General features: G+C 54.2%; 1 protein-coding gene across 21 annotated transcripts in view; it reads left to right on the forward strand.

Annotated features, from left to right (window-relative positions):
• RALGPS1 (Ral GEF with PH domain and SH3 binding motif 1) overlaps positions 1–16,752 on the forward strand; it is a 333,379-nt gene extending 316,627 nt beyond the window's left edge. For 18 of the 21 annotated variants that reach the window (XR_002337608.1, XR_002337607.1, XM_021069060.1 and 15 more), the window contains 6 exons: positions 2,415–2,498; positions 3,757–3,862; positions 5,636–5,728; positions 5,874–5,979; positions 7,994–8,085; positions 12,200–12,947. Coding sequence is in view for 19 of the 21 variants with exons in the window: in XM_021069060.1 (XP_020924719.1) it covers positions 2,415–2,498; positions 3,757–3,862; positions 5,636–5,728; positions 5,874–5,979; positions 7,994–8,085; positions 12,200–12,229 (511 nt within the window). In the remaining 2 variants the exon portion in view is untranslated. Of the gene's footprint in view, positions 1–2,414; positions 2,499–3,756; positions 3,863–5,635; positions 5,729–5,873; positions 5,980–7,993; positions 8,086–12,199 lie in introns of all 21 variants that reach the window. The other 3 variants (XM_021069114.1, XM_021069093.1, XM_021069000.1) reach the window with 2 other exon arrangements.

Genomic DNA, 17,368 nt, shown 5'->3' on the forward strand with positions numbered 1-17,368 from the left:
AAGCCCGTCCGGTGTGAGCTGGGACAGAAACCTACCAGTAGTGGTGTCTTTGAGGGCAGAACGCCAGGAAGCCACAAGATGCTGGCTCCAAACGAGGACCCCATCCCCACAGCAGCCACCTCTGTATGAAACAGCTCAACCTCCCTCCTGCCCTGAAAAGTGCAAGAAGAGCTTGGAGAGTCAGACAGAGCCAGGTGACAGTCCTGGCTCACGCTGCAGTTAAATGTCTTCACAAGACCGAGCCTCAGCTCCCCGTTCTGGGGAGGTTAATGGTGCTGAAACAAAGCTGCAGTGAGATAACCGACAGCCTGATGGGATGCATCTGAGCCGCCCCTGTGACCCCGGGGTCCCCGCACGCCCCCAGCAGTCACTGCCCCCGGCAGCACCTCACTTCTTTAGGAAGAATGTGAGGAAAGCCTGCTTAAGGTGTTAGGCTGGATGGAGGTTGCTGCTTTCTTGTGTTTTTTGTTTGTTTGTTTTTCCTTTTTAGAGCTGCACCCGCAGCACATGGAGGTTCCCAAGCTAGGTGTCTAATCGGAGCTATCTGCCGGCTACACCACAGCCACAGCAATGGGATCTGAGCCGTGTCTGCGACCTGCACCACAGCTCACAGCAACGCTGGATCCTAAACCCACTGAGTGAGGCCAGGGATGGAACCCGCAACCTCCTGGTTCCTAGTCGGATTCATTTCCCGCAACGGGAACTCCAAAGATGCTGATTTGAAGCTCTCCATCAACGCATGTCAGTCCTGCCAAACATCTGCTAAGTGTGCAGCCGTGAGCGTCTCCCAAAAGGGGGGAGAATGACGGAGAGAAGGCAGCAGTGCGGATCACATCGCCCTGCTGTGGACGCCCGCTGTCAGCACACGTTTCCCAGGGACACCAGGAGCAAAGATTCAGGAGAAGAAAGGTGGGGAAGGGCCCAGGGATCCCGCTCTGCGAAGGGAAGCTCCATCCTCTGGGCGCAGGGAAGTCACGGCAGAAGAGTTCACTGTCGGGCCCTGCCCGGACTTGTGGGGGATCCCGGTAGCGGCTGGGGAGGAGCGCATTCCTGGGACCCGTCTGCTAGCCTTCTGCATGGGGCTGTGATGGCCCTGGTGCCACACCCCAGTGCGAGGAGAGGACGGAAGGGAGCACGCCAGGGCCTCTGAGCCTTGGCTCATGGTGGGGGCGGGGGTGGGGTGGGCTTATGCCCATCATCTGTCACGAGGATGTGGGAGAGGGAAAGGCCGAGACCCATTACTTTGAGGACCTGGGGGGCCAAGCACGTGCTGCAGCTCTTTGTTGCCGAAAGAGGACAGGGTCCCAGGGCAGTGGACCTGGATGACCATCAGGCCCCTCCCAGCCCTGACCTTGGGCCTCTGGACAACGAACCCAAGATGGTCATCAAGAACCAGTGGAGTTCTTGATGGAAGGGCAGGGAGCAACGCAGCCCCCTCTCGGAGGCACCCGAGCTCAGTTCTGCCACGAATGAGGATGTCCCCACACACCGCCCCCCGGGGTCCGGTGCTGCAGGGCAACGCGAGGCAACCTGCGCCTGGCAGTGGACACAGCGGGAATGTTTGGAAAGGAAGTCTCGACCTTCTCTGGCTTTATTCGTTGGACTGAGTCGTCGTTTGGCCAATGGAAAGCCATAGTCCGGGGATGGAGCATGCGCGGGGTGGGAGAAGACCAAGCAGCCACAGGACATCATTCTGCTAAGAGAGGACAGGGTAGGAAAGAGAGGAGAGGAAGATGGAAGGCTTCTCCCCAAACAGGCTAAGCCCCTGCTAACCCTGGGAGCTATCCTCCCCCCCTGGGAGGGCTCACGGCTGGGGGCTGCGGATGAGAGAGAGGCCCCACGGGCCCCACCCAAAGGTCCTGGGGCACCACCTCTTGGATGCTACAGGAGGTCACAGAGCAGGTTTGGGCCAGCAAAGGCGCCTGAGTGTGCGATGGAGAAGATGCAGCAAACGGAGGAACTGCACGGTGCCCTGGGGAACACGTGCCCCACACCCACCCCAGGCCAGCATGCAAGACAGCCCACAAATCTGTGTGTGCTTCTCATCGGATCGGCCATGGAATATCTATATGGCATTTTTTTCTTTAACATCTCAACCTCACCTTGGGATAAGTGGGTGTGCCCGGCTTTTGGTTATTCCCTTGATGCTGGAAGAAGGGAGAACATTTAATTCAAAAGTTAAGGAAACACCTTCCTGGAGCCTTGGGGACTTGCCCGGATGGAGGCTCCAGGTGTTGTGTTCACTGCCTTAGCAGCTCTAGATGCGCCCCCAGATGTGTTTGCAGTGTGACCGAGGAGGTGGCGGGGGGGGGAGGCTTCCTGAGCTGATGACCATGCAGTCCAAGCCCTCACCTCCTTTAGAAGTAGCTGGTCTTTCCAGGCTGTTGCTAAAACTCAAACCTTTTCTTCTGAAGCAGGGGACGTCTCTACGCCACGCTGGGGCCCAACTGGCGAGTTCCAGTTCGGAATTCTCCCAGAACCCGGAGCTGCGTCTACAGGTATTCGTGTATTGACGTGTTCACTTGTTCGGAAGGCAGCTCCAGGGGCTTGTTGGATGCCAAGCGCTGTACCAGACAGACAACCTGGTACAGCCTCAATCCGTGGGGCTGTTGCTTCAGGAAAGACAGAAATGGAACAAAATCACAGGTGCCGGTGGTCCAGAGAGGAGGCCCTCCTGGAGAAAAGACTGGAAGAGTGATAGGAATTAACCAAATAGAGGGTAGGAGGTGTAGGGGTCAGAAGAGTCCCCGCAGCCCAGGGGACAGCCCGTGGGGCCACGAAACAGGAAGCGTGGGGTGGTTCGGGGAGTGAAGGCACGTCGAGCTGTAAGAAATGAGAGAGGGAGAGGGCCCGGGTGGGGCCAGGGCTGTGGGTTGAGCAGGACCAGGTCATCCTGGCCATGGTGTGGAGAGCGCCCCAGAGGAAGGCAGGAGTGAACTCAGGGAGGCCAGGCCAGAGTACGGGGGCGGTCGTTTAAAGGGAAGGTGAAGTTCTGGCCTAAGGTTGAGAGTGGGATGCGAGATGGGCAGTCAGACACATTCAAGACGATGGGTCTTTGGCATTGGTGAGGTTTCAGGGCTGGACAAGTGAGAGAAGAAAACCCCCAGGTTTCTGGTTCGTACAGCCAGCGGATGGTGGGGCCTTTCACTGGGATGCAGAGGGAGAGCAGCTGGGCTTGGGCACAGGGCAGAGGAAGGTGAGGAAGGGGCCTCTCCAAGGATCCAGGCGCAGAAGCCACCTGGTGCTTAGGAGAGGGGCTGGGCTGCTGCACTTGGACTCTTCACCTGTAGGTGTCGCCCAAACCCCCATGGCAGAGGGGGAGAGAGGCGCCCTGGGGAAAGGCACAGGGCTCAGGGGGCCCCCTACCCTCTTCTCACTCCACCCCCACCTATCCCACCTCCTCACTGCTCCCCCGAGGCCCCTGCCAAGAAGGAGGGGTGCTGCGCAGGCCCCAAGCTCCCCAGGTGAAGAGGAAGCCAGCACTGAGGTCAGGATAGGGTGCAGGTGCTGCTAGGGGCCTGGTCACCCAGCCTAGAGCTTCGCCGCGCTCAGAAAGACGAGGGAGATGGGACTTCTCAGCTGTGAGGAGCCCAGGGCCTCCTTCCTTCAGGCTTCTCGCGCCCTCCAGCCCATCCCCTCCCCAGCCTTGCCCAGCACTGTTGAGTCCTCGGCCTATGGCAGCATCGTGGACCCGCAGTGGGAGACCCATGGGCCCCAGTGGGTGACATAGGGGTGACATGGTGGTCTCCCCTGCAGCCCCACCGGCCCGTGCATCTGTACCCTGGGGAGTTCGGCCGCAGTCCCCACCATGGAGGGGCCTCTGAGAAGGAAAACTCTGCTCAAGGAAGGACGGAAGCCTGCGGTGAGTGCACATACATGGCTGCTGTCAGGAGGGCCTGGGCTCCAGAGACCCACTGACCAGGGTTCCAGCCCTGGCTGTGCCACTGAGCGGGCAGGGCCTCAGTTTCCATATCTGTAAATGGGATCAAATAGTCCCTACATCCTGGAGGGCTTGGCAGGAAGGTCACGTGCGGCGCTGCACACAGCGAGCAGGCAGTGACAGGCTGTGTGATTTTCTCGAGGGCAAGGGCAGGCCTGGACCCCTGGGGTCAGGGTGGACACTGCGCCCGAGACGTCAGCATGGCTGGGGCCGTGGCCCTGATGCAGATTCCTGCCCTCTCGCAGCAGCCTCATGAAACCCGTGGTGGGAAGGACGGGGCAAGGGGCAGGAGGGCTCTTAGGCTCCATCACTAGTCACCGGGCCACCCCGTGCTGAACCCAGATGTCCCGGCCGCATGACCCCTCAGCCCCTCGCACAGGCCTCTTTGCTGATTCTGCGGAGCTGTCTGCTCTGGCCTTCCTCTCCCGCTTCTTGCCCCTGTCCACTGTCCGAAGCCGCTCGGAGATGCCCCTCCAGCCAACGCCCAACAGGAAGATGCCAGGCCCTGGGCCCAGGTGCTGCTCTAGAAGCTCCCCTGTCTTCAGGTGCCAGGAGTTTCTTCACCCCAGCCTCAGACCCCACTCTGTTCCTTGGACCCAGAGTGTCACAGAGCATCCTGCGACGTGAGGCCCTATGTCCAGTAGGCTGTACAGACCTGCTCGTCGCCCTCTCGTTCCCAGAGTCCAGGCCTCAGTCATTCTGAGGCCAGAGCAAGAGAGTGTCCTAAAAACAGTGGTTTCCAAATGCTGGTTGGCCCCCTGGTGAGCGATGAAGTCAGTCCAAGGGGTCATGACCCATATTTGTAGTAGAATAGAATAGACTGGAAAACATCAGAGTTCCACAGAAAAGGTGAGTGTTGCTTCACGAAGCTTCTGGTAGTGCAATATATATAATGCACATAAAACACACATCTATGGGTGTTGTCAAAAAGCTCTGAAAGCCACTGCCTTCACCGTCCCCGGTGACAGTGACGCAGCTCCCCTCCCCACCCCCAGCCCTGCTCCATCCCCCCTCCATCCCGGTCCAGACCCGGTCCCGGTCAAGAGGAGCCGGAGCCGGAGCCCTCTCTGCTCTGTACCCTCAATCCCTTCCAGGGTGGGCTGTTTGCTTCGTCTTTGCAGAACTTTTTTTTCCAAACCAAGAAGCAGAGCCCCAAATGGGGGTTCCAGCCTTCATGCCTAGAGAAACCAAAGCCACACCCAGAGCTTGGTCCTGCCCGGCCTCCCCACTTCTAGCCATAAATGCGTTCAAAAGCTGCCATTAGCGCTCAGCCAAAGCACCGCATTGCAGACATTATGGTTCTTCTAGGCTATGCTTTAGCATGTCTGTGTTTTCAAGCTGTTTTTCCCCGGGACATTCTCGGGTTCAGGTCACCTGAGCCCATAGAAGTTATGCCTTGGCACCGCCCTAGACGGGGTGGGAAAAGGACAAATTCTCAGGGCACAGGAGCCCGAGAGGGGAGGGAGGGCTTAGGGCTGCTGGGCTCAGAGGCACCGGTGGGGAGCATCCTCCTCTGGCCTGGGTGGGGCGGCCTGGCGGGATGCAGGGAAGAGCTGAGGCCCGATGGGGAAGAAGGGGCACCTTCCACCCACGTGGCTAGGTGGCCAAGCAGGGAATCAGGCAGCTGCGGGGCGGGGGGCGGTGCTCTGCCTTTCCACTTGCAACATTGTTCCTCTGCCTCCCCTTCCTCTGTAGCTGTCCTCCTGGACCAGGTACTGGGTCATACTCTCAGGATCCACCCTCCTGTACTACGGAGCCAAGTCCTTGCGGGGCACAGACAGAAAACACGTACGTTCCCTGGAAGGGCGCTCTGTGCTGGGACTTCACTCAGTGGGAGCTGCAGGGCCGAGGGTGGAGGCAGGGAGGGGAGGCGGGGGGAAGGAAGCCCGTGTGGCCAAGTGGGCCTCCTGGCTATGCCGTGGTTCTTCTGCAGTATAAATCCACACCTGGCAAGAAGGTCAACGTCGTGGGCTGGATGGTGCAGCTGCCCGATGACCCCGAGCACCCGGACATCTTCCAGCTGAATAACCCCGACAAAGGTAGGCAGCAGGCCCAGCGCGGGCTTCCTCTGCTGCTAAACGTGCATTTTGAAACAGTAGGAACTTTTGAGGCTTTTGCTTTAGGTTCTGATGCTCACTGGGTCCCCTCAAAAGTCCACAAAAGCTGCTTAGAGGATGGGGGTGTCTGCTGAGCAGTGTGCATGGCACGTGGCTGCAGGAGTCCTTTTCACCTGTGGCTACTGGGGCACGTCATCCTGGAACAGTGGCCTCAGGGCCTTGGAATAAATAACATGCTGGATGAGGCGGTGCCATGTGGCTGAAAGAGTCTTGCGTCTTGGGAGATTTCAGGGGCATCCCTGAGACCCTGAGACTCTGGCAGGGTCCTGCTCCAAGGCCAGATCAGAGAAGAACACTTTTATGGAAGCTCCACCTTTCGCTTGCCCAGTCTTCTCCCAGTTCCTGCTGGCTTTATGCTTCCTCCTTGACCATGCTGAGAAGAGGCAGAGGTTCTGGTGCCAGCTCGTCCAAGAACCCCGTCTGCACTGACATTCCAGAATAGTTCAGGCGAAGCTCCTCGGTAGCCCCCATCACATGACAAACCCCCCAGTTTTCCAGGGTCTTCCAGCTGAGCAAGTTCGCTGGAGCTGCCAAGTCCCTGGGCAGCTTCACACCTTCGCAGGAATGTTCTAGTGCAGGGTTCATGCACATCCAAACTGCCCGGGGATCTTGTTAACATTCAAATTTGGATTCAGTGGATCCGAGGTGGAGACCAAGCCTCTGTATCTCTAACAAGCACCCAGGGAACGAACGCAGATGCTGCTGCCACCTGAGTGTCAGGGTTTGAATGTTGTTAGCTGCACATTGAAGAATCGAGAGCCTCAAGGAGCCCAGGGAACGGAGAGGAGCCAAGTCCTCTGCTCAGCCTCTGAGTGACTGAACCGCGTACGGCCACACACGCGTGGCGGTGTGTCCTCAGGCTGCTTACCGCTGGAGTGCCTTGCCGCGAGGCTCTGGGACCAGATTAGAGGCGGTTTCTTTAGGAAGCAGAGGTTGTACTGGCACAAACTTGACCTAAAGACTGTATGACCAAGGGGACCACAGGCCATGCTCAGGGTCGAACCCAGAGGAGAACACTGTCCCCAAGCCGAGGAAGTGTGACAGGGCTTATGGCCAGGGCCTATGGACAGAATTCAAGGGGTCTGCGAACTTGGGTGGGAAAGAAAATTACATCTCTGTTTTCTGTGACCTCTAACTGCTTTAATCATACGTGTTAAACTACTAACCAGAACGTTGACAACGCCTGTGATTTTTACCTACAAGAGAAACCGCTGCTATTTTCATATCACATATTATTGCAGATATCTCAGCATATCATTTTTGCTCTTGGCAGTTACAGGATCAGACCTGCCCCCAGGTCTCATTAGCACATTCATGAATAAGCTCATAGAGAACAGAATCACTCCTGTATTTGTCAGTAGTTTGGTAACTGTATTTCGGTATCGTTGATTTTCTTTGTATTTTATTTTACACATTTGGAACATTGTTCTGAGAAGGGTCCACAGGCTTCCCCAGAGCCAAAGGCGCTGTGGCCGGAAGAGTGGCTAAGAGGCCTGGTCCAAAGGAGCAGGTGGGGAGCCCCGAGGCTCTTCCTCTGCGTCCCCAGGCTTGCCCGGGGCTGCTCCCGACTTTCCCTAGTTCAGCTACCCAGGTTCACATTTGTCTTCATGCCACAGTCTCAGGCAGACCCTCCATGTGACCTTCTCTTAACCATGTTTTTTTTTTTTTTTTTTTTTTTTTTTTTTTGTTGTTTTGTTGTTGCTATTTCTTGGCGCTCCGCGCATATGGAGGTCCCAGGCTAGGGTCTAGCGGAGCTGAGCCACCGCCTACCCGAGCCACAGCACCGGATCCGAGTCGCGTCTGCACCTACACCACAGCTCACGCACGCCGATCGTTAACCCACTGAGCAGGCAGGACCGAACCGCACCTCATGGTTCTGTCGGATTCGTAACCACTGCGCACGAGGAATCTTAACCCTGGTTTTTCTACCCGCCAGGCAATGTTTACAAGTTCCAGACCGGTTCCCGATTTCACGCAATACTGTGGCACAAGCATTTGGACGATGCGTGTAAAAGCAACAGGCCTCAGGTAACGCCACCCAAGTCCTGCTTATCACCCAAAATTCCCTCTCCCACCCCCGTGACTAAGGGTCCATAGAAAACAAGGCTCCCTCATGCCCGCAGAGCCCATCGCTAGGCTCCCGGGGCCCCTCTTTTGATTAGCCTTTCCCGTGCCGTGGGGGACCCCCTGCTGAGCTTGGACCTAAGCCAGCTTCAGATTAGAACTTCGAATCGGGCCCCTGTGTCTTTCCCACTCAGGGAAATGCCACGGAAACATCCATCAGAGACAGGTGGCAGGTGGGATGGCGTTCCCAGGAGCAGGCTCCTGCATCTGTTGAAGTCATTCCCCCCCCCACCCCAAGAGTGCATTCCTGGGCATATTCCAACCCATTCCACCCCTCCCCATTCCCTTAGGAGTAGTAATAATAGTAATAACAATAATAGCTAGTTTGTTGAGCGCCAACAACAGCTGCTGATGAATAGAGCTCTCCAGCTCCTCAGCATGTCTGAACCCATGGCCCCTCTGCTCTGCCTGGCCTGGCTGGAGGCTCGGATCCCTCTCCCATCACCACTCCTCCCAGGACCAGGCTTAAGGCAAAATGCTTTCGGTGAGGGCATTGGCCGAATCCTCCCAACATCCCTGTGAGGCAGGTTCTTACTGTCCCCGTGCTATGCTGAGGACACTGAGGCTCAGAAAGTGGCAGGCCCTTGTGGAAGGCCCCGTGGTTAGTGAGCGCTCACTGAGTTCCGCCTGACACTAATGTCTGTACCTGCTGCTCCAACTCTGCCCACTGCACACGTCCAGGGAGCCTCTGACTTGCTCAGCCTCCCGCCGTCCAGCCAAAGGCCTGGAAGCAGCCTCGTTGTCCAGGCCTGTGAGAGGAGAGGAGGCCCGTGGGGGACAGGCTGGAGCTTGCTGCCCACTGCGGCTCAGGTGGGCAGCATGTGAGCTGCTGGTGCCAGGACGGGTCCTCCTGTCCCTAAGCTTCCCTGACCCGTTCCCCAGGGGTCAGCCAGAAGAAGGGGCAGGGGACCTGGGTCCCTCTCTTCAGTCGGGGAGGCAGCCGCTCCGAGGTCTCAGCAAAGGCGAGTTCCCATCAGGCATGTGGGCCAGGAGGGCAGGGGCTGCGGCTGCGCCGGTCACAGCACAGTCACAGACTTGGCCCCTCAGAGCGGTTCTCCAGGGGGAAGGTATTCCATGATTCTGTACTCAGTTTGGGCCCATGCACGATTTTCATCTGTAACATAGATGAGGATATAGCTGACAAGCTAATCAAACTATGAAACTATGATCCAATCATGGTAAGAAGCTAGATGGCAGAATTAGCAGAATGTTCTTGATAAACGAAAATGGTAGCACAAGCCCGATACAGAGGTAAACCTAAGTTCCACAGGGAAGCTCAAAATAAATTGCATCTGAGTCCCTCCACGCACTTGCTAGGGATTTCTCCAAGGCAAACGCTCATATGTGCACACGCAGGTGCGTGCTTGAGAATGTTCACTGCAGCAGTGTCCTTGACAGAAAGGAGAAAACACCTGGAAACCTCGGTGACGCTCAGCAAATCCTTGCTGTGCCAGCCCTGATTAGAAAGGTGAAGGCGGGTCTGTGCAGGATGACCTGAAAGGTGCCCCAAGACATAAGTCAAAACGCAAAGCAGAAAAACACACATCAGGGCGACCTCATGTGTATTAAAATGCACATGCACGTGTATTGTCTGCACGTTGGTGCCCATAATATTTTTGAAATGAATGATGTACAAGAAACTACAATTCAGGAGTTCCCGTTATGGCTCAGTGGGTTACGAACCCGACCAGTATCCATGAGGACGCGGGTTCGATCCCTGGCCTTGCCCAGTGGGTTAAGGATCTGGCGTTGCTGTGGCTGTGGTGTAGGCTGGCAGCTACAGCTCTGATTCAGCCCCTAGCCTGGGAACTTGCCTATGCCGTGGGTATGGCCCTAAAAAGCAAAAACAAACAAACAAAAGCAAAAGAAAACAAAAAAAACAACCTATAATTCTAGAGTGTATTTTGTGCATTAAACAAATATAATTGCCCGTGTCCATGAGGGGGAGACCAGGGTCTTTGGTTGACGGTCACCTCAAGGTGATGTACACGGGACCACTTCAGGTCACATTAAAAGAGGACCAGCCCTCTGACCTTCTCCGCTCAGGTGTCGCCTTGCCTGCCTGAGGCCCTCCTTAGCTCTGAGGGCCACTCTGAGAGCACAGCTCACAGGAGCTCCCCTGCCACACACAGGTGGCTCTGCTGAGTGACAGGGCTGTTCGAAGCCCTGAGATGAGCCAGACAGATGGTGGGGTGGAAAGAGAGGCAGGGTGTTGGTATCTGCCCCATGGTGACAGCAGGGCCGGGGGAGCTGGGAGCAGGCACGGTTGCCCTGAGCGGGAGTCCACTGTCCCTCTTGAGGGTAGCAGCAGGTTGCGGGGAACTGGGTCAGACCCACTGGGCAGAGGTGCTTGGTCAGAAGGACAAATGGCCTGAATTTCATGTATGGCAAATGTGGGGTACCATGGCGAGGTTTTGCAACATTTAAGTATTTTTGTCTAGTTTTTAGACCTACGGGAAAGGATCTTCTATTTTTTTTCCTACTCTTTTCCCTTTTTATTTCTAAGTTGCCTTCAACCAAATACTCCAACTCTGTGCTGTATGTAGCAGCAAAAAGTTGGCAACAACCAAATAGAGGAGTATTTAAACAAGGCCTGTACATGCCTGTGATGGCCCCGACGGCATACAAGGCGGTGCAATGAAGGGCGTTACAGAAATGCATCTCCTCCCGTAGAAAACCTCAGTGACTAGGATTTTTCTCCTTTTGTGGAATTGCATGTCCTAAAATTGTATGTACTGACACTGAATACACTTAAGCCTTATTTATAGCACACCCATAAGGTGTGAGCCACAGCAATAAAGCAAACACCCGTGTACCCCCTGTCAGGCCTGAAGGCACCTCCCCAGGCCTGGGAACACCCTCTCCCAGGGGGCTTCTTCCTACTTCTGTCTCCATCCTGCCCACCTGGGCCCCCTAACCACTCTCCTGATTTGTTGTTTACTGCTCCTTTAAAATGTTTACACATCTGTTTGACTCAATGTATTGTCTGGGGTAGCTTTTTAAAAACTTTTTTATAAATAGAACCATAACGATAGATTCTCTTCTGTGACTTGCTTTTCTGCTATGGTATATTCCTAAGATTCATTTGTGTCAATGTGTGTAGCTGTCATTCATCTATTCGTAATGATTTTTTAAAATCAATTCTTCCGTCCCCACGATCCCAAGAATGACTTCCGGCTTTTTGCTATTTTGAACAGTGCTACTGTGACCGTTCTTATAACTGTCTCCTGGTGCAAGGAGATGCATTTTTTTTTTTCCAGTTCAACATTTTGACCAAATTGACAGCAAGATGGATTTGTTTTTGATGAAATTGCTTCTTAACAAATTTCCTGGAACCCCACGGCAGGACTGGAGGAGGAGGCCTGGGCCTGGGGGCGTATTAGCAGCTTTGAGGAGAAGGAGAAACACCCTGATCTTGGGGCTGGTGGTCCCTCCAGGAAAGGGAGCTGGGATCTGGTCCTGAGGACACAGCTCTGGGAAGGTCTTGGGGTTCCCCATAACCCCAAACTTCCTCCTTCTCCTGGAGCTGCCATCTGCCACCTGCTGCCATCTTCCAGCCACCACCTTCTCCCAATAGTTTCTCCTCCAGAGGCATATGCTTGTCCTGCAGGGTTGGTTAACTCTTCACTCCAAATGTGCTCGTACTTTGACTCAAGGATAGTGGCTGAGAGCGTGGGCTCTGGTGTCTTAGCCCTGTCACTTACCCGCTGTGGCCTTCGCCTCTCTAAGCCTCAGTTTCCTCATCTTTCTAATGGGGACAATTCCAAAACCTGCCTCTTGGGGTTGTAGTGAGGACCCAATGCAGAGGAAGCGCTCAGAGCCCTGCCTGGCCCATAGCAGCCCCTTAACCAATGGTGGCTGTTGCTGTTGGCCCGCCCCCCCAACCCCCCCAATCCCCCCCACCCACGCTCACCCATAGGCTGACTGGGAAAGGCCTGAGCCCTCCTTCCCTTAGGGATGCTCCCTTCCCTCGGAAAAAGGTCGGAACCTTGACAAGAGGCTGAGCTTTCTCTCCTAGGTACCTGCAAACCTTATGTCATTCGAGTAAGTCTCTGCGGGACTTCGCGTGACTTCAGAGGCTTCTGGGAGCCCAGCCTGGGACTGGTGGCCGAGCGCAGGTCCCGGACACAAGGCTGTTGGCGGGGTGTTGGGAGACTCACAGCCGGACTGGAGGGCACGCGGCTGCGGCCTCACAGTCCAGAGGGCTCCGCCGGTGCAGGGTCCACCTGCTGACCCCCAGCAACCCTCCTGACCCCCATCCTGCAGCGCCACCTCACGGGGCCGTGGTCCCCAAACTCTACACCCCGCCCTCCCTCTCTGGGCCTTCATCTGTCCACCAGCTGCTGCTGCGACCAGAGAGCATCTGGCCCACGTTGGGTCCCCAGTGCTTTCTCCTGCACAAAAGAGTGGACGGCGTGCCCCCGCGAGGGGCCGGAGGGAAGGGACAGGCTGGGGAACTGGCTTTTTACACCCCCCGTGTGCGGGGTCGCTCGCCCCCAGGGCTGCCTCAGATTTTGTATAAACCCGGAAGCGTCCTCTGTGTGTGCGTGCTGTGTCTGTATGCGTGCGAGCCAGAGTGACCTCTCCGAGAAACATGCATTTTGGCACAAGACTTGTGACGTCACACACTTCATCCTCTTTGAGGCAGGCGCTGCTTTAACCTAACGCAACCGACTCGTCCGCCAAGGAAGGTCAGAGTGAGCCCAGATGCCTCCTGTGTTAAGGGTCCCTCGCGTTCTTTTACTGTAAACAAACAATGCCTTAAATTGTGTCTTGTTTTCTGTTCCTATGGGTGCTATTCATCTGGAAGGCTTGCTCCCTGGGCCCCCGGGGCCCTTCCAGGCCTTGTTGATCTCGGCTCTTCTGAGACAGAACCTGGCTTCCGGACTGTGGACTGGGCCGGCGGCTGGCCTGCTAGCTTCCTCCCAGCCCCTCCCCGACAGGGCTTGAAGGCCCTGCTCCCCCCCCCCCCGCCCCCCAACGCCCTGTGCCAGAATGGAAAGTTGTGATGCTTTTTCCCAGCTTCTAGAGGCGGCACCTGCACCTGGTGACGTGACCGGCTGCACCGGCCCCCCCCACCCCCCACCCCTTTGCCTCCACTGCCAGGGCGGGGCTGCTAGGATTCCTGATTACACTGGGGAGCTGAGTGACACTGAGGCCTTAAGCTCCCCCACTCTTGCCCCAAACACAGTCACCAGCAAGTTCTCCATCGTCCAAGTCTAAGGGCACAATTGTTGATGACTGCGGTGACGAGAGAGCAAAGCCCTGGGGAGTGACCCACCGCCTGAGTTCTGCTTTCAGCTAAAAGAGCTCTTGATGTGAACAGTGTCCTTCATGTGTCACTCTGTCATATTTTTAAGTGACTTTTATTTTGCACAAATACATTTTCTTGAAAATCATGAATAAACATTAGCTTTATTGCAGGTAGCTTTATCACCATAGCATCTCCCCCCAGCCCTTCCCCCTTTCCTTCCCTCCCTCGCTCTCCCTCCTCCATCCTCCTCCCGCCTCTTTTGAATCTGGGTGTCCTAATTCTCAGAAAGAAACCCTTAATGACTTTCTGAAAGAGACTGAATTCCTGGGTCCTTGTCGCTATCGTGGTCTCAGAGCTCACACTGATCAGACACCAAACTATTCTTAAGAGTTGCTGGACACGATGTTTTGAAACAACGTCTTAACCCATAAACTGTAATAGGTCAACTTAAAAACTCCCAAAGGACCCACCACTGTCTTTTGATCTAGTGGCAGTTTTTCTGAAAATTCAAGGATTGGTGAGAAAAGTAGTTGTCATCAGGATCTTATTTTGTGGTTGAGCCTTGCTGTGCTCAGTAACTTTGGAGCAACGTCTAGAATACTTTCGTGCCAGGAGAAACTCCAGATGGTAAAAGCTGATGCATCAAACTTGGGCCATCGGTGCTTTGCACACCCTGTCACAGTTGGGGTCACACGCACGCACGCATGCACCTAAGTCATACCTACAGCTGCTGCAGAGGCATTAAGAGGCTGAGGGAATACACCAAACACTCCAGCACCTCTCCCAGAACCACGCAGTGTTAACCTTTTAATCTGCACTGAATCCGACTCTACCTGTTAACTTTTTTTTTTAAGTCCTAAGTTTGAATGAAAGTGCGAGACTGGAACATGGGCTACTTCTTTTCCTTGAGTTTCTCTACTCTTTAAACTGTCCTGGTTTTTCTGACATGAAATATTATAGAAGCCCATCCAAAAAATTTCAGGCTCCACTAAGTCAATTTCCTGCCCTGTCGAGTTTCCTCATCTTTCACAGAGGTGTCCCTCTGAGCCTCTTTTTGAAATAGCACAATTGCAATTCTTTTCAAAGTGTTTAGTCTTCTCAACTAATTGAGATTGAACCCACCTCCCCTCCCAGAAACATTCTTAGCTCGGACTCTTGTAGAACCAGTAAGAACCTAAAACTTATCACAAGAGTCCCCCAGACGTGGCTCTAAGGCACTTGGCTCTCCCAGCAGGGACTCAAGGCCAAGCATTGTGAGTTAAGTGCTAAGTGTGGGTTTGTCCCTCAAGCTGCAGGTGAGGGGGCTTGCAAGGCTGGGACACTGGGGCCGGGGGGTGGGGGTGGGGGGTAGGGGTGGGTAGGCACAAACCTCAAAGGGGAGGGTCCCCAGGTGGACTCTCACCCTGGAAGGAAGTATTTCTCGGTCTTTGCTCGTTGACTCTCCATAGTGCACAAGTGTCTATGTAAGCATTGAAGGTGATGTGTCTCGTATGCATATGTTGTACCTTTTTAAGTAAAGAGATGGTGGCACCCCAGAGTGAACATTACCGAAGGCCGTCTGCAAACTGGAGTAGGGAGCTGCTCTGCTCCCAGTGCCCCAAGAGCAGCACACGCTCTGCCCGGGAGGAATCTTCACCCCTCTCGGTCAAACACGTGTGTAACTCCAAGTCAGCCAAGTGCGTTCTGACAACTGAAACTCTGCGGAGCATGGATTTGTTGGAAAGCAGCAAAAACATTGCTCTGAGTGTGCGGAGCGGGAGACTGATCTCCCTCCCCCGCCGAAGAAACCCGTTCGCCACCCTGTCCCCCGTGGACCCCAAAGAGGAGACGCTTGAAGGGATTCTGCTGACGAAAGACCTCTTGCCAACTGAATTTATAAAGTGTTTTTGTTTTCTTACCACTATGGCCAGTATTTCCTGCATTGTCTTTGTCCCACCGCCCAGGCCCAGGAAGTGTATCTTTCAGGATGTCATTTTACAGGTGGAAAAATGGTCTATGAAAACGGGAAGCTATTTGCAAGCAGGGTCCATTTTCCTTCCACAGGTCGTGTCTCGAGCTCTAGCCCCAGATTTCTGATGCTTCGAACCAGATGAACCCTGTTAAAAACACAACCTCTTATTTTTCGTGACTCCATACATCACTTTAACCCGCCCCACGTCATTTCTGACATGTTGGGCGATGTCATGCTTTAAAAAGAAGAAAACAAAACACCTGCGAGAGTCCCTCGAAATAACAGATCCTCTGTATAAGACCACCTACGCGTCCACCCCTTATCTCTCGTGAGTGCTTCCTGTGTGCCAGGCTCTGCCCAGGATAGAAATGGCTGAGAACAAGACCAATTCCCTGCCCTCGTGGAGCTGACCCCGCAACGACTAGATAGTCCTCGCCACGCCATTTCCTCTCTCCTAGCAAGACCCGCCTCTCTTCTAGTGCTGGGTAGAAACCCTATGCAGATGCTTCCAGAAAGGCTTCAAAAGGCTCAGCAGACGGAACAGCTCCTGATCTGCGAGTTCAGTTGCTGGGCGAGTGGCTGGTTGGCAGAGAACAGCCAGGCCCAGAGCTATGGCTGGGCGTGTTGAGACCTCCACGGTGGGATGAGAGAGTGAGGTCGCACTGTTCCCAGAGTGACTTCAGAGGCTTTGTTGGTGCCAATCCCAATATTAAAAGACAAGTACCGCGTGAACCAGAGCTGCGTTTTCTTGGGTGTTGAGAACTCGTACCGTGGACCCCCTCGCAGCCCCCAACCCCTGCTCACAGCAGCAGCGATGGAGACCTGTGATTCTATCCGCATTCATCTCTCTGTCCGTTTCTGAACGACTGTGACCATTCGGCAATGAAACAATAGTGATTGAGTCATTAGTAAGGTATCATTTTTCATACGTTTTGTGCCAAAATGCATGGTATTCCACTTAGCCTTCAAAATGTGGCATAGAGTAGTTTTCAATTCCTTATGTATTCTCCAAAGGAAGTTGAAAATCAGTTTTTACATTTTAATTCGTTTCTTGTTCAATCTGTTGCACTCTCCCAGGCTGTTTCTTTTCTTTTCTTTTTTTTTTTTCTTTTTTCCAGCAGAACCCCCTGCATGCAGTTGTATAAGGACATTCCCTAATTCTTGTGAATTGTCTCATCCGCAGTAACCACTGACCATCCATCCTCTGTGGGATTATTTAGATTTTCGGTGAAGTATTTTGTTACCTCAGTCTTGTATCAAGTTGCTGTATTTTTCAGCTTGTTACACTGATAATACTTGTTTCACTAATTAAATACTTTAGTGTATAAACCTTTTTGTTTACTTTGCAATTAAATGTTTTCCAATGAATATTGCTTAATTTATTAAAGTCAGGTGCATCCACATAGCCAACAGTTGCTGTGCCAGACACAGACGTGAAGGAGGTGTGGACACCCAGCTAAGACCCTACTAGAACGTAAATAGAATGCAGGAGCAGTGCCTTTAGGAAGGGGCAGAGGCAGTGCTGTGGGCACTCAAGAGGGACGTGGGGGATTTGGGGAAGCTTTAGCAGGCAGGGCCATTTGGAGATTTATTTTAGAGTTGGCTAAACACGTGGTGGGTGGTGGTGGAGGAAGACGCAAAGGAGGAGCAAGATGAGGCTGGGGAAGCAGGCAATCCAGTCTCACTGAGTAAAGGATTTGGGGGAGTAATGGGATCCCAGTCTGAAAAGATGGGTTGGAGGGAGTTGGTGATGCCAGGCAAAACTCAGAAACCCACTCTAGCTTGCTTGAAAGAAAAGTGGGCACTTACAAGGACTGTCTCACGGAAGCCCGAGGGGAAAACCGAGGTGGAGTCTCAAGGGATGGGAAGGAGAAATGGAAAGCCCCCTCCATTTTTTCCTCTCCCCTGCCTTCTCTCTCCAGAGTGGCCTCTCTGCTGGAATGTGTGGCAGCTAAAGATTCCAGGCCTTCTGGGAAAGCACC

The sequence above is a fragment of the Sus scrofa genome, chromosome 1, assembly GCF_000003025.6.
Source record: "Sus scrofa isolate TJ Tabasco breed Duroc chromosome 1, Sscrofa11.1, whole genome shotgun sequence".
In the NCBI taxonomy this organism is placed as follows: domain Eukaryota; kingdom Metazoa; phylum Chordata; class Mammalia; order Artiodactyla; family Suidae; genus Sus; species Sus scrofa.